The 16536-nt window shown below is 43.9% G+C and overlaps 1 protein-coding gene across 1 annotated transcript in view; it reads right to left on the minus strand.

The window, feature by feature from the left end:
- The window catches only part of ADSS2 (adenylosuccinate synthase 2), a 379820-nt gene extending 366733 nt beyond the window's left edge, over window positions 1-13087 (minus strand). Inside the window, exon 1 of the mRNA XM_078648576.1 lies at window positions 12737-13087. Coding sequence (XP_078504702.1) covers window positions 12737-12928 — 192 coding nt within the window. The 5' untranslated portion in view covers window positions 12929-13087. The remainder of the gene's footprint in view (window positions 1-12736) is intronic.
- Window positions 13088-16536: the final 3449 nt, after the last annotated feature.

Here is a 16536-nt window from a genome sequence, read left to right on the forward strand (position 1 = left end):
TGATGCATGTTTTTTTGCGGACCGGCAATTGAGAAGTAGGCATTTCAAAGGTTTCCCTGATTTCCTTACTTCAGTGTTCTGTGTGTCATCGATTAGTTGGATTTGCTGTAAGTTGTTAGGATTAGTTCTCCTTTCACTTATCTTTGCTGTTCTATTCACATCAATCTGAACTGTTTTAATATCTTCCCCTCTTTTGAGGTCAGAGGTTTCATAATCCCTTAGTAAGGATATCGTTTCTTCCTCCGATAGGTCTTTAAGGTATCTCTTAGGTCGGTTTTGCCTGTATGGAAATGGCATTGCCCTCATGTTTCACTTTCTTTGAGAGATGATAATAGCATCTCGGAGTTGATCGATTTTGGTTACCTGCGTGATTTGGTTTGGAAGGTGTGCTTGTATGAACAGAGATGCAGCTGCAACACTGTAGAGGACTAAGAATTGGGAATTACCACTGGGACCAGAGAAGCAGCTGCAGCACTGACCAGAGGACTTAAAATGTGGGAATTACTGACGGTACCAGAGAAGCAGCACTGCGTAGAGGACTAAGAATGATGAATTACCACTCAGACCAGAGAAGCAGCTAGCAGTACTGCCTAGAGGACTTAGATGACTAATTACCAGCAGGACCAGAGAAGCAGCTAGCAGCACTGCACAAAAAGGTACCATAATGATGCAAGAAGCAGGTGCAGCCAGGACTAGGAACAGCAAGTTATGGCAGGTGATGCAATGAGATCTTGGTCCAGCAAAAAGACACATGAACTAGAAAACCGAGGACCTGGGACGGTCAACAGAGACATTATACAGGCCCAGGACAGAAACCAAGAAGAAACTTGTAGGAGGCAGAAGAGGCGGGGACCAGCAGCTAGCTGCCTACGTCTTGCGAGTCCTGTGGGTAGAGACAATAGACTCTTCCCCTTTCCAAGCAGCTGCGACGTACTCTGCGCCCTGGACAACATTAAGGAAAGGGGAGCTTTGCTCAGAGACCAGTTGCTACTGCATAAAAACAGGAAATAAATGCCATTAGAACTTGAACTTAGTGGTTTCTATTTTAAGAAGCAGACTTGCTTGCAATTCAAACTTTCTTTCTTAATTTTAATAAAACAAAAATATGCTTTGCAAGTTGTTGCTCTTGATCTAAACAAATATTGAAATTTTTATATGCGGACAACGACGGCCAAGGCGCTGAGGAGATGATGTGCAAGTTTAGGACGGTCCGTTCCCTGCATTTACATGCAGCTCAACTGAAAGCAGTCTTAAATCCATATTTCATAATGCTCTACAAATAATGCAAAAAACAAACTATAATAAAATGACTAATGATGTTTCTAATTTTAAGAGCAAACACAATTAGATCTGATGTTGCTGTAAGAAACGAAGTAATCAACAAATATACACAGAGGGATGCGAGTCATTAGCAGAATTTATATATTGAAAATGTTTTATTATGTTTGCATAACGACGTAGGAGCTTAGATGGTCGCCTTTATTCTACAGAAGTGGCAGAAAACGAGCAAATTACTTTGCAGAGAATAAAAATCATTCATTTGATACGAGTGGGCATCTTTTTAGAAGCTGAGACGCTAACGATTTGAGTTCAACTTCACTACCTTGTTTACATTGGTTGAGCTGTGAATATTCCACATACATTTCAATTTTATCTTCTGATGCAGAGTGAAACTTGAGACCAATGGGAGCGTGCATCTGTGATTTATTGGCTGCCACCATTTTTATCATGGAAGCATTTAATTACGAAATATCTAACCTTGGTAGTGGTAACTCTCCTCCCCCACCCAAAAAAACATATAATCTTTTGTATGTAAAATGTAATCACTTTCTTTTCAAATTAACTCAAACCATGGTGTGTATTATTTAAAGACTACATCAGCAATGCTAACAATGATACCTAACACTATTGATAAAGTGTGGACATGGTATTCCATGTCATGTCCACTATAAAGCTGAACAATTCCTTACCTATCATTTAAGCAAAATGTGATTTTAAATGAGATGTATCAATTCTTTACACCAGTGTCTCTATTAAGTTATTGTGTTGGCAGGAACAATCTGTATGTGCCACAGGACTAATGCGTATGCAGGTGTCATTCACAATAAGGAGGACAGGACACACAGAGTAATGTGCAACTGCGGTAGGCTACAACAATTTCTGTAAAAAGATTAGACACTAAAGAACATATTCAAAGCAGGTCAATAAAGAAGGTGAATACGCTTTTCCAAACACCACACATCTTAACAATGCCCTCCCCCCGCCCAAATAGTCTTGCAATGGATTCCTGCGGAGTCAACAGCTAGGGCAAACATCACGATTGAGGGTTTTAAAATGTAAATGTTCAAACTGGAAACTTTGGTCCTATGGTGTTCAAACTTGGGGGGGTTCTAAAACTTCTCACACTCTCTTTGCAAACAGATTAAATTCTTGAGAAAGAGTGAATCTCCTGTAGCAGATATAATCCAAATACAAATATTTAACACTTTGGGAATTTACAAGGATGTGCTGCAGACCATCGTAGAATATGGATGGTGGATCGATTCTGTGATATTTCTTTCTTAACCTGCGCCTCAGCACTTTCTCCTCTCAATGTTCTCCCTTGATCTCCTCTTATTCTTCATACTCCTAGTCTCCGAGGGTGAGGGCCTCTCCAGACTCCACTGGTTTCCACAGCCAAATAAGCACCAGTTGGGTTGTGAACCTGGAGTGCTAGCTCCACACAGACTTGTCTAAGTCAAAGAAGCAAATATTTGACGGAGGCCGAACCAAAGCCGCTTACAGATCGTATATAGTAAAAGATGTCCAGCATGAATGGCGTATTACACATCAACCCTAAATACAGCACTGCTCTCCTCCCCAGAAAATACTCTGTCATGCAGTGAGGTTTTAACCTTACAACAACTCTGTGGTGTGCATTACCACAGATTAACGTAATCACACCCTTGTTTCCTCAGAAGCCATGGACCCCGACATCACAAAGACTAAGGGGACGACATCCTCTTGGCATTGGAATTTTCAGTCACATTTAATCGACAAAGCCACGTTAATAGGTGCAGACTACTCTTCCCCTTTGTTTATAGAGAACAACATTTAATTATAAATTTGCCATACTTATGGACCACATGTAGTCCATAGACTAGTAAGAGTAAAACGCCAAGTCAAGAGTATGTCCTCCAGTGTCGGTAGAGTCCACGATAACCTAGGCCAAATCTAGCACTACAGCAGTTCTAAGGAAGTGGAAAGATTTCTTTGGCCCAAAGGTAGAAACTATCAAACAAGGCCAGCCGGTCCTTGAAAATTAAGAGAAGGAAAAAAAACACAACTGTGTGGAGATGACACATTCATATCTCATGGGCAAAGAGTTATTGAGCAAAGATTTATGATCTGACATGTCTCGAGGGTAGAGCGGCGAAAGAGCAGTTAAAAGTAACAGATTACTGCCAGGAATGATCAGAAATACTAATTCTGCAATCCAGTCAGAAACATTTTAACAAATACATGGATAGAATGGCTTAAAAGAAAAGTGTTACACTGCAACATATGATAGGACTCTATTTCCAATCTGCTGGTGCAGATATGGTGCCCCAGCTCTGCATCTTGTCTGCCTTCAAAAAGACTAGAGAAACCAAGGCAGTGCCAGAGAAGGATTGTGACAGGGGAGATAAGCAAATAAAATAAATAGAAGAGAAGAGAAGCAAGTACAGACTACATTAAAAAACAGAGCTACTCCCAACCTGTAAAATAAAACCAAGTTAATAATAGCTTCTGTCCTCATAAGGTGAAGGACAACAATAATTTACTTAGTAAATGAAGCCTTCAACTCTACAGGCCTACACCGAGTCCACCTGATCGACCTCAGGAGTTGGTCCCAATTAAGAGTTTACGTTTAGACTAGCTGAACTTTTCAGTGTCAATTTTTAATTAGAAGCAATAAAGAACAGACCACTGTAAAATGTCAGAAAGCATTCTTCAGGCTTCAGTCTAAACAAGGTTTCTCCAAAGTGGGTCCCGGAGCGCTGGATCCATGCCAGTATTTAAATTGGATCAGCCGGAGGCGAATCGAGATGGCCGCGCCTCTAGAACTCGCCAGTGCCTCATTCCAATCTTCCTCCTCCAGCGGTCCGACATCTTCCTCCCATTTCTCCTTAAGGGAGCATAAATCAGAGGAGCAGTGTGTGATCAAAGATTGATAAATGCAAGATATTTGTTTGGTATCTAATTGCCCCATAAAGACGCGGGTCTCCAGTGGGCTAAACTCAGGGAGGGACCTCAGACCCTCCAGATCTGGAGCCAGGGCATGGCGACATTGTAAGTACCGAAAAAACTGTGTATGAGGCATGTCAAATTCGTCTCTCAACTCCTGGAACGACTTAAGCGTCGTCCCGGACATAACATCTCCCAGTTTAGAGATGCCGATGGCATCCCAACCCGCAAATCCCGCTAGGGTAGCCAGCCCCTGGAGGCGGCCGTTTTGCCAGAGGGGAATCTCCTCTGTCAGGGTTTGCCACCACCCCATCCGCGTCAGTGCTCGCCGCCAGACATCAAAAACGACCTGCGTCGCCATCGGCAAGGCCCCTCGTTTCTTTGGTGCGTACAACAGCGTGTGTAGTGTGTGTGGCTCCATCAGCAGTCTCTCCAGCGCATAGGCCGGGTCACCCCTATCCCCATACCACCAATCACTGAAGAATGCTTTCTGACATTTTACAGTGGTCTGTTCTTTATTGCTTCTAATTAAAAATTGACACTGAAAAGTTCAGCTTTTGTTTTGAATAAGGAACAAGAACTTTTTTATGGGGCCTTTAAATTAACAATCTGCTGGTCATAGCACATGCTCTTTAGTGTTTCAGATTTACAAAATTATTATTTTACCTAAATGTGCCTCTTGTTTCACAGCTGTTAAAATTGTGTTGTTAAGTAACTATGAAGCTATCCCTGTCCCAAAGAGAATAATAGTGCTTGGCCTGGTAGGAGTGTGATTTCAAGTCATAGGGAGTGATATCCCTGTACGAGATACCAATCTGCCCTATTACAACGGGCCCGTCTTGTTTGCAGGGGCTCTAGGGATGTCGAAGCTATGTCCAGGGAAGAGAACAGCGCCAAAGGGGTCATGTAGGGAAAGGGACTGAAAATGTTAGAAGCCACCAAACTGCTGACAATATTTGCAAGGGCGTCATTGTTAGAGTGAAAGCGCAGCATTTTGCTGCTGTTGAAAAGAGAAAACAATAAGGACTTGGGTGAGCCGCACAGCACAAAAGACGTGCGTGGCCGTCATGTTAAATCTCCAGTGCAGTGTGGTGCAGTAAAAAAAATAATTTAAAGATAAGGCGCGACGTTATGGCGCTTTAAAAAAAAAAAAGCCTTTGTTAAGGTTAAAAAAAAGAAGCAGTTGCGAGAGAGCATTAATAAGTCATTTAAGAAAATAGTGCTCACAGATAGTAACTAAAACATAACAAGTAACAACACAAGTTAAAGGGCCAGTCCTCATGGGAGTTTACGAAAGTAGAAAAGGTGGTACTGAGGAGGGACTACTAATCCTATTGACAAATCAAAAGCAACCATTTAGAAAGGGCAGTAACAGGAGCCAATTGAAAAGATGGGTAGAAAATGGGCAGAGCTTCAAGTCCAAAGCTGAATACAGCATATCTCGAAGAGACAGCGCAAGCGCTGCCTAGGCGAGACCTAAAAATTATTTGCTGAACAGGCGCACGGGCACCAGTGTTAATGTAAAAGTGCAGCATAAGGTGCTGTTGACCAATTTTTTTTTTTAAAGCTGATTGAGTCACTCCACGCAGCACAAAAGAAAGCCATATTACATGTGAAGCGTAGTGTGACATATTGCAAAAATAAACATAATTAAAGTTAAAGAGCGTGTCACAGCGTGCGCTTTTTGTAAATATAAAGCATCAAATAAAGCTTGTCCTCCAAAGCAGTTGTAGCCAAGGCAGGGGAGCGAGTGTTAAACAGAAAAGAAAAAAAAAAAAAGAGTGCTCACACACTTATACATAACATGATGGGTAACACCAAATGTAAGTGGGGCAGTCCTCATGGGAGGTTACGAAAGTAAAAAAATAGGAGAGACTAGTGACCATATTAACCAATAAAAAGCAGCTATTTACAAAGAACAGTAAAGGAAGCCAATTAGAAAGATGGATGTTGCTTAATGCCCATATCCTGAAACAGCAGGTCTTAAAGAGAAAGTGCAAGCGCTGCCTAGGAAAGACCTAAAGACTGGTGTGGCATTGTCGATGCAGAGTGCTGACAGTCCTTCAAGTTACCTCGAAACTTAAAATTCTGGGCACAGATCCCGATGACAATGAAACGACATTTATTGTCAAGTAGAGAAACAGGTTCACTAAAATTTGGTGAGAATCAATACAATCAATTGAAGTTGGAGTGGGGATGATTCAATTTGACAGTAAACCTTGGACTGCATCTCTAACAAAACCCCTATGGCAGTTGAGATTGTGCTGAGGAACATGAGTGCAAAGCCATTCAGTGTCCCAGATTGGAAGAGCATTCACAACCTGGTGCTCAGCTACACAGTAAGGAAGCAAATATTTTGATACCTTCATTCATAAAAAAGGTCATCTCATGCGCCATAATTACTGCAATGGGGAATAAGGAACCTTGTGAAATATACAGAGCCCAGCTAACCTGACTACTTACAGGAATTTAGAATGGTACCAGTCATTGCCTCTAGATTTGCCTGAAGGGGGAAGAATCAACGTTATTTATTTAATGCATTCGTAAAGTGTGTCATGCAACCTGTAGGCAGCTAAGAGTACTTTGAGTGGCAGGACATAAAGAATACAATCACAAGAATAGTACCCGAGGTCATGACTAGAAGATGTTGAACTCCAGTCGAATGAAAATTCTCCAGGTGATTGCAGTAGGCATGATGATGAAACTTGCAAAAGATCAAGAAGGCGAACACTGAATTTTGAATGATTACTTGGGGTTTGGTATTAAATATATCTGACCAAATTGACATGATGGTAGGATCTAGAATAAAGGTGAATAATTAATTTTGTGTCAATGTAGCAAGAATAGAAGCTTAGCCGTAGATTTTAGAAATAAAACAGTTGCTTCAAGTCCTCTAACTAGGGATGGGGGAACAAAATATTTTTAAGAATTTTTAAAACTTACCTGAAGATGGACACATGTCCTCTACAGCAATGTCTTCTTTCTCCGACTGCAGCCCGGCCAACAGGAAAACTCCCTTTGCCAATCCTGGCGCTGCTCTCACCAGCATGAGAGCCGTGCTAGAACTGGTGGGAGCAGCCTGACTCGCAACTCCACAGTGCTCTGGAGGCTTTGGCTTGCTCTAACCCAGCTATCCTAAGACAGCTGGGTTAGAGCTGTTTAACACCTTGGCTGCGCCGCCGATTTTGCGGAAGTGCGGCACTTCCGCAAAACGGCCGGGGCTGCGTCGGCCATTGGCCGACGGCAGCTCCAGCGAGGTAGCGTTGCCGTCGGCCAATGGCCGACGGCAGCATGGAAGGGGTTAAAGTGCGCATGTCTGGCTGGCCATCACAAGATGGCTGGAAAAAAGGCATACACACTTTAAACATTGCACAGCCAACCTACGATCCTCCCTGCTGCTGTCAGTCAGCAGCGGCCCCGCCCCCGGGCAGACGCTCTGTTCGGGACATGGAATGAAAAATAAAATCGCAATGAATTACCATTTTATTTTTCATCTCTGGGAGGTTTTAAGTGGGGTGACGCTCCTCTGCTCCATCTGAGGAGCCGCCCCCGATTACCTCTAGTAGCTGGTCGTTTTCTCCATAGGAATTAAGAGACCTCCAGAGACAAATGTAAACATTCATGACAAAATGGATGGAAAAATCAGCTAAAAAGAAGGCCCACGACTGAACTGAAGCAGCACATTACCCATTAAAGGATCTAGTGCCGTAAAATCAGTGCTCTTGTAAACCATCAATTTTCCTGTCTGTATTTATTTTTAAATACTGGAAAATACAGAAAATAGGTTTACTTTTGGCCGATTCTTACAACTGTCAATAATGATTGCTAGATCAATAGCTGTGGAGGTGGACATTAGCTAATGAAGCTTAAATAACTGCAGCAGTACAGCTGTTTAAGCTGTTCTGCAATGCAAATATTTTCTGGGGACCATTTTACAGTAAATGGCTAAAACCCATTAGACAGTCAAATATGAGTAAACGTTTGTGGGTCCAATAAATGTGAAAAAATTCCCAATGCAGCTTTATTTGTTACACTATGCACAGCATAAATATGGATGAATATAGATACAATGACCAAAAAATAAATATGGATAAATACAGACGGAAATGTCAAGAAAAATGAATACCATTAAACTGGGAGCTCTATTTGTATTACTTTGAGAGGTAAGACAAGCTGGAAAAAGAAACATCTTTTCTGAGGGTCAAAGGTTTTCGCACCATATTTTGAAGCTATGACAGGGTGGGAGGGTATGTATGTTTGATGAAGTTTGGGATCGAGAACTGAGCCTGTTAGATAACTACTTTGCAGTCTGGGTACCAGACAAATGTATTCATTTCCACCATTCACAGAGGAATGAGCAGGTGAACCCTCGAAGGGAAATCACACCGCCTGGATGTAATGGAACAAGACTGAATACGGCAATCAAGGCCAGAGGTAGAAAATGATGCAGGTCCAAAAACAGACGCCATGGCAACTTCCCCCATTCATTGAAAACCTAAAAGCAGTCAAAGAGAGAGCGAGGGATTGTCAACCATGTACTTCGCTTTCTTCTATTACATTTTCTTCTGTGAACAATTGACCACCTCTTCTAAGCCTCCGTCTTCAATTGGGCTTCTCCAGCACCTTCGGTTTGTTTTTGGTTTTTCAGGTCTTTGTACCGGCCATCAACCACTCATCTTGGCCCCCCTTCCGTCCCTTGGCAGCAGTGCGTTTGTAAAATAATAAACAGCGGTGCCCAAAGATTTCTCACAAGCCTATGGCCGTCGGTGACAAACGTAGGGTTTGCAACATAGCCTTGATTCCACTTCATCCACCAGACACCCACTACCCCTTTATCTCGCTCTTGTACCTTTTTTACTTCCCTGCTTTCGCCCAACGCCACTGTTTATCCGGTCTTCTCCTCTTTTCCCTTTTTGAGTTTTTCTTCTCTCTCTTGGTATGGTTCAAAGTGTGTTGAGGAAAAATAAGTGCCGGTCCCCATAAATGGTGCTGATGGGCCCCACGTGCAACCACCAGCTCAAATTAAACACTGCTTGCCAGTTCACAAACTTGCCCTGTGGGCCCCAACCAGGCATGGGCCAGGCTAGACAAGCACACCGCCCTGCTAGTGCAGAGTAAATCAGACGTCCCAGCATATCGGACTCACCAAGTGTCTCCACCATCTACAGGTATCTGGTTACAGAAAAAACTAAGTGGGACTCTTGGGCTTGCCTAGTGGTTCTTCCTTTTGATGATGCGAACTATGCCTATAGTTCAGGGTCTGACCGACCTACCTGCTTCATCCATCAGCAGGCTAAAGCCCTCCTCCAGCATTAAGAGAACCCAATCTGATAACCTTCAGGAATAATACCAACAAAAAAAGGGATTTTGCTCGACAGGTTGGAGAACTAATCCCACAGAAAGGTCTTAATACCTATGAACTACACAATATTGCCGTGACACACTTATGGATGGTGATGTCCATCTAAGATTAATATGAAAATTGAACTGATGCCAAGAAAACATTCATTCTTGCGATAGTCTGGAGTGAAGTTAACAGTGATGCTGCAAAGCACCCATCTACCTGTACCAACCAAACCCTGATGAAGTCCATATGGACGAAACTCATTGGCTGGGCTGATTTGGTTTATGTCCTAAAAGAATAACAAAAGAAGAAATTTCTACATGAATATGTGACTCCTTGTGATACTACGAATATGATCGGACTGTCACAGCAATGGGTTTTACAACATTAGGATGAATAAGTAGATACATTATTCCATGTAATATTTAATTGATTGGATTTTATATTGTGTCAATATAAGCGCTCCAAATTGTGTTTGTTTCTTACCTTCAGACATTAGCATAAAGAGCCTAGAATACATCTGGCCAAAATGCTGCTTGCAGTCAAATTCACAGAATCACCAAAGTGTAGGTAAAACCTGAACCGAGCGAAACAATGAAATTCTGATTTGTGATGGCACGAGTACAAGGAACTCCAACTTGGAGACATTATCTACTGGAAAGTGCCCAAGCATGCAGCCAATTATCATCAGATGTGCCATGTGCTACAGAGGAAGAAACCTAAAGACCATATACCACTTTCAGCATATGGCAGTAAATACAGAACAGGTTTTTATCAGCCATCAACAGACATGAAACTAATGGGCAGACTAGAACGCAATGGACTCAGAAAGGCAGGACACGGTGCAATAATATTTACTACAGCAATCTTCCCGCCGCTAGCAAGAACTGCGTTGTAGATCAAAAATGTACCAAAACAGGATTTAGAAACCTATCTTCCAGTGCATTAACCCCCAAGCAGGGATGTGCTGTAATTATATTTCATTCCCCCAGGTACACAATGAAGGCTCTCAAGATGGTGTGCCAATGTCATCAATAAAAGGGGTAGATGTATGCCGAAGCAGTAAACCAGTGACCTTCAGCCATTAGAAGGGTGCCAGAAGAGGTGAGATGGTGCCTACTTTCTCACGGCACGATGAAACAAGAAAGCTTTAGCAACATGGCTCACCACATCAGCATTACCTGAATACATGACAATGGGGTACTGAGAAAAGATTTTTTTTTTTTTTTTTAATTGTTGGCAATGCCAAAAAGTTTGACTCTCACACTTGAGTGTTGACAGCAGCGATTTGAACACTGCGTGCTACAGCGTAAAACTTAAAAAAAAATACTTTGTGTCCAGTGCATGTATGAGATAAAGAAGTATATATCTGATAAGATTGCACTTCTCATAAGCAAACTAGTTCATTATGCATTCCAACGGTGGGGGAAGGATACATCCAAACAGGCAATACAAAATTGCTACGAAATTACTATTAGTGTGGTGAATCAAAATGTGAATGGTAATGTCTCAACCCTATGACTTAAGGGCCCAGAGCCAAGGAAGCTATTAGTTGAATGAGGCTGACCCAAAGCCCCTGCAGTACATATATAATACAAGATGTGAGCCGTAAATGGGGAATTATTACACGTCAGACCTAAAATTGAACCAAGGGAGATCAATGGGGCGAAACCAGATGTGGCTCAGACACTTGGGAAAAAAATACATGCTTTCAATTTTCCAGCCTGCTCAAGCAAGAACAGGCTGCCTGTGTTTACTATTCAAAACGAATTTTAAATGCAAAACAATCACCAATGCCGGCCAGTCGCCTTAAAAGAGGAAGTGTGCACTTGGTTATATTTGTCCCAAGCAGCCTCTACATCCGCCCTGACAGGCTTAGCTTTGGCAGTGCAAGCTGAGGGCTTGGTGAATTGAGTTTCCGGAAGGCAGATAGAGGTGGGTGAGCCACTTAAAGCTCGAGTCAGGCTCGAGTCAGATGCCAGGCTCTAGCTCAGCTCATGGTCCTCTTGGAGCATCGTGCCCAAAACGAGCCAAGTATTTTTGTGATCTGCCACCCTCGCATTACTCTTGTGTACAATGTTAAAAACAAAGCATTAACATTTGAGGTAAAAAGGAGAGACACAGATACCCATTTAGTGGCTGGTTTGTACGAGGTGAAACCAGAAAACCTAGGATTAATACTGGCCTCCCCCACTTAACACAACTGTGTGATCTTAGGCAAATATTTTCACAAATCCCCCTTTTTTCTTCATTACCATTAAATGAACCTATACTGTGACTTACTAATGTCAAAGCTGTAGCACGTTAAAGAAATTAGCATTTTTTCAATTCTGACGAGACTATCATATTTTAATGATGTTTACATGGCAGAAATTTCCAGGGCTCGGCTCGTGCACGGGCCCTTGGCTCAACTCTGGCTCGGCTCTCCCTGTTTCCTTGTTGACTCACACAACTGTAGAGGCAGCAGAAAGCACAGAGTCCTTTCTTCCCCAGTGTCGGAAAGTCACCCTACATAAGCTACCTGTGGGAAATGTTTTGTGAGGTTAACACAAAACAGGTAAACTCTTCTTCACCAGTACCTTTAAAAAAAAACGTTTTCCAAACACTTACTCCATGACATCTTTCCAGTCTTCTCCAATGCAATATAATAACTACTGATGAGAAGACTAGTACGTGTGTGAAAGTACCATATCTAATTTCTCCTCCAAATAAGTTGCCAAGACTGCGACAGAGGAGGCAGTGTCCTCTGACATGGGGTAGGGTGGCTCAACATTTACTTGGAAGCTGGGAATAAGACGCGTCGACGCAGAAATCTGATGCTTCTTTACTTCAAGGGATGTGATAAAACGAGGCTCAACAGTTATACACAAGAATCAGCATCATTTTAGGGTCAAGCAGCAGAACCATTAAAGTGTATCATGGATGTCAAGGGTAAACTCTCCACCCACATACGTCCAACTCCCTGACGACCAGCTGGGGCTGCTTTTACTAGCAACACAAACACGTCCACAGCCGGTCTAAACCCCCTGCTGCTGCCTTCAATACCGCACAAGTGTAAAACCCCATCCCTGAGCCGGCTGGCTGCAGGCAGGTACCAGGGTCTTGTTTCTATGAGGGACCACAGGAATACACCAAATGCAGTCGCCAGGACCGCTCTTCGCACCTCCCGCCCCAGCACCCCTTTACCTGGCATCTGCAGACGATGTCGGCGTCCTGGGCCAGCATGTCAACCACTTTGCCCTTCCCTTCATCTCCCCACTGCGCGCCCAGCACCACCGTCACCCGGTTGCCGACGTCTCCGGCCGATAGGACGGTGGCGGGGCAGCAGTCGCCATTGGGCAGCGGTGCCGGCGAGGTCACGGCGGAGCAGGAGGACATGGCTGGCGGTGAAGGCTGCGGCAAAGGAGGGGGGAAGGAGCATAGACGGGGCTGAGCTTCACTTCCACCACCGCTGGGCACGCCTCCTGCTCGCCGGTGTGTCACCGGCTAGGAGGCAGCATCGGCGCCACCTGGCGGCCGCTGGGCGCCACGCACTCTGCCTACACTCCATAGGGCGGCGTGATTCATAATGGACTCTGCTCAGAAAGAGCAGGGCGCCCCCGCCCAGCTGACATCAAAATATACTGTATACAGTGTCGGACCTCCTCTTGTACTTTGTACGCTTTAGTAACTTGCACACGTAATTTTTTCATCCTGTAATGTACCGTTTGCTACCTCTTGTATTTTGTTTGCTCACAATTGTCACTTCTTTTGCCTCATGTAACTTAACGTTTGCTTTTGTAATTTGTTCTCCTGTAATTTTCTCCTCATGTATCATTACTGTTCCTATTGGGAAGCGCTTCGGGCAAAGTTCGCTCTATATAAAAACGCATAAAATAAATAAAAAATAAAAACTGACCTACAGGGCCAGCTGGCAGTGAGTGCAAGAAGGACAGGTCTAAGAGGGCAGTTTGTGGGCCTATTATTTTATTGCCTGGGCATAAGTGTTGATTTCCCTGATATTACCACAAACATTGCTTGTTCTCAGCGCAAACGCCCGTAATCTACCATCAATACTTTGCAAAACATTAACACTCCTTAGAAAACTTGCAAAAGGCACCATTGACCACAGGAGTGTAAAAAGTAGCAGTTAGCTGTGTGTAGAGACACACAGAAAGGAAGAATGATGTCCTGTCCCCGCTATTTCAGACACCTCCTCGGACTAGAACTGGACACGATTTTTATGGGGCGCATAATGGGAATTTGGGGGGTAGCTGGCCATAGGAAAGTCTGCCCTCCGGGTTATTTGGGAAAGTGGATTAGTCAGGCGACTGCAGTGACACGTGTGCTCACCACATGCACTCTTAATGTACCACGTGCATGCAATTGTTGTCTGATTTTCTTTTTGACCAGTATGAGTGCATATCAAACTGTTTCGCTTATGCTGTGATATGTCATTATTTTGCAGGAGTTCTAATTAAAGGCCTGGTAGAGTTGGACCAGAAGCCAACCTACGCAAGTGGTTTTATCTATGTCTCTTAGACACAGGATAGGAGCCTTTTTTTCTTACTTATGCCCTGATGAATGCCATGGACCCTCCAGGCCGCAACGGCAGAAACATGTTGGCAACACATATGGAGATGGGGTACTAGACCCCCTAGTCTCCACCATTTCTTTTAATATCGAGCACACTCGGCATCATTAAAGTTCACGCAGTATTGTACATCGATTTTTAGACATCACTCACTCACTTTTTTTCAGCACCGGCCCCCACTTAGTTTTAGAAGTCCCTCCCTGTCTCCAGGTGTAGGCCCGTCCTTTATCAAACGTGGTTTTTAAAGGGCGAGGACAGCCGATGATGAAGCATGACACCTGGTGGTGTGTGATGCCAGTCCATAAATTTTTTTGAGATGTCGAACACCACTTGAACCACGGGCACAAATGTGCGCTAACCTTCACTAAGGATCAGACATTGAGCCAGGGTAGCTTCTCGTTGTGTTATACAAGCATGACCTGCGCCACGTCTTGTCCTGGGACAAAGCGATCTCACAGTAAGTGCCTACCCTAAATTATAAACAACGCCTGCTCTGCTGAAAAAAAAACAACCGTAGCCTATCTCAAAGCAAAACACACACTACCTAAGTGCCAGCCACCACAAAATGTTGTCTGGCACTACAAAATGCCCGGTTATATACACATTGGGCTACAGAAGTAGCCCAAAAATAGCCCAACCCGGAGCAGTCGCCTGACTGCTCCACTTTCCCAAATAACCCGGGGGCAGACTTTCCTATGGGCAGCTGCCCCCCAAATTCCCATTATGCGCCTCATAAAAATCGTGTCCAGTTCTAGTCCGAGGATGTGTCTGGAATAGCGGCGACAGGACATCATCCTTCCTTTCTGTGTGTCTCTACACACATCTAACTGCTGCTTTTTACATTCTTGTGGCCAATGGTGCCTTTTGAAAGTTTTCTAAGGAGTGTTAATGTTTGCCCATTGTTAGGAAACAGTGAGGCTGCGAGAAAACTTGACATGTGGGATTGGTGCAGGAATTCCGGTATTTTTCCCATCCCTAACCACTGTAATGGATATGTGTTTTTAGACGCTCCCTAGTGCGCGTAAAGAGGCACATCGGAACGTAGCCGTTGCTTGGCTTACTGTTCCAGTACCACGCCCCCTTCCTACTTCCTGATTCCTGAACGCGTTCTCCGTGGCGTGTTGCAGCTCCCTCTGGGTGTTCTTGGTGACTATCCTTCCTGCATCTTGTTGCCGTTCCTTTCCGCAGTGCCCTGCTTTCATCGTGCTCAATGGGCAAGTTTCTTGCCGGTTGACGGCATTTCTCCTTCGCCGCGCCCGAGCGGGCTCTGGCTGTTTCCCCTACCTTTCCTTACGCATTTTGCGGGCATCCTGCTCGGCCCATTACTATTTCCCCCAGCTCTGTGGCACCCAAAGGCAACTTTTATTCTCCCCTTTATTTTATACCTTCTGAGAGTGAGCGCTCCGCCCTGGTTCTCCCTCGGGGCTGGGTGTCTCACCTCCTGAGTGTGATACTGCTCCGCTGTTCTGACCCCTGCACAGCCAGTCGGTACACCTCATTCCTTACCTTGTTTTCTTTTGTGTGTTTGGGTGTGTGAGCCCTTTGTGAGTTCTGTCCTTCCTGGCCTGTTTTTGGGTCTCCTGAATTTCCCCTTGAAATACAGAACTCATCTTTACTGCGATCACGACCTTCATCTGGGGTAAGAAATACCTGGTACAACCACGCATGTCAATGTTTTGAGTATTACCTTTATGTCTAGATAGAGTATATGTTACATAGTGCATCCTGTTCTTTTTTCCTAGCCCGGTCCACCAACTGAAGCACTTCTCCCTGTATGCTGAACCCCCCGTATGAGGAGAGTGGTGGACACTCCTTGGGTTTTTCCCTCATACTTTTAGGGGACAGTAGACAGGAGTGTGTTCCCTATCACATTCTTGCTTCTGTGTCCTGGAGGTAGAGGGATTTTTCTTCGTTCCCGTGGAAGCTGGCATATTTGCTAACACCCATTAGCAGGGAGGTGCTGACATTTTCCTCGGAAAGGCTATCTTTGCCATCTCACCCACTGGGCTGTTTAAGCCATCACTGTTTATAAGATGAAAGAAGAAAGACAGGAACTAAATATTATTTAGCATTTCATAACTGTGCAATTTGGTGCTAGAACACATATGACACCATTGCCTGGTTGTTTTTTCGAACCACTGGAATACTGCATTGTGGGTCTTGTAGTTTTGTTTTTAACAGTTTCTTAATAGACTCAAAACCCCAGCATTCACTATGCTGTGGGCTAAAATGCCAGAATTGGCCACTTTTCGGCTATATTTAAAAATTTTACAAAGTTGACTACTTCGTAGCAATAGTGCCTGTTTTACAGGTAAATACTTCACGCGAAAATGAAAAAGTGTGCTTTACCTTACAAGTCTTGTTACACAGTGTAGTATTAGCACATTTTTCACAGCACAAAGAGTGAGACTGC

This window comes from Lissotriton helveticus, chromosome 6 (genome assembly GCF_964261635.1).
Source record: "Lissotriton helveticus chromosome 6, aLisHel1.1, whole genome shotgun sequence".
In the NCBI taxonomy this organism is placed as follows: domain Eukaryota; kingdom Metazoa; phylum Chordata; class Amphibia; order Caudata; family Salamandridae; genus Lissotriton; species Lissotriton helveticus.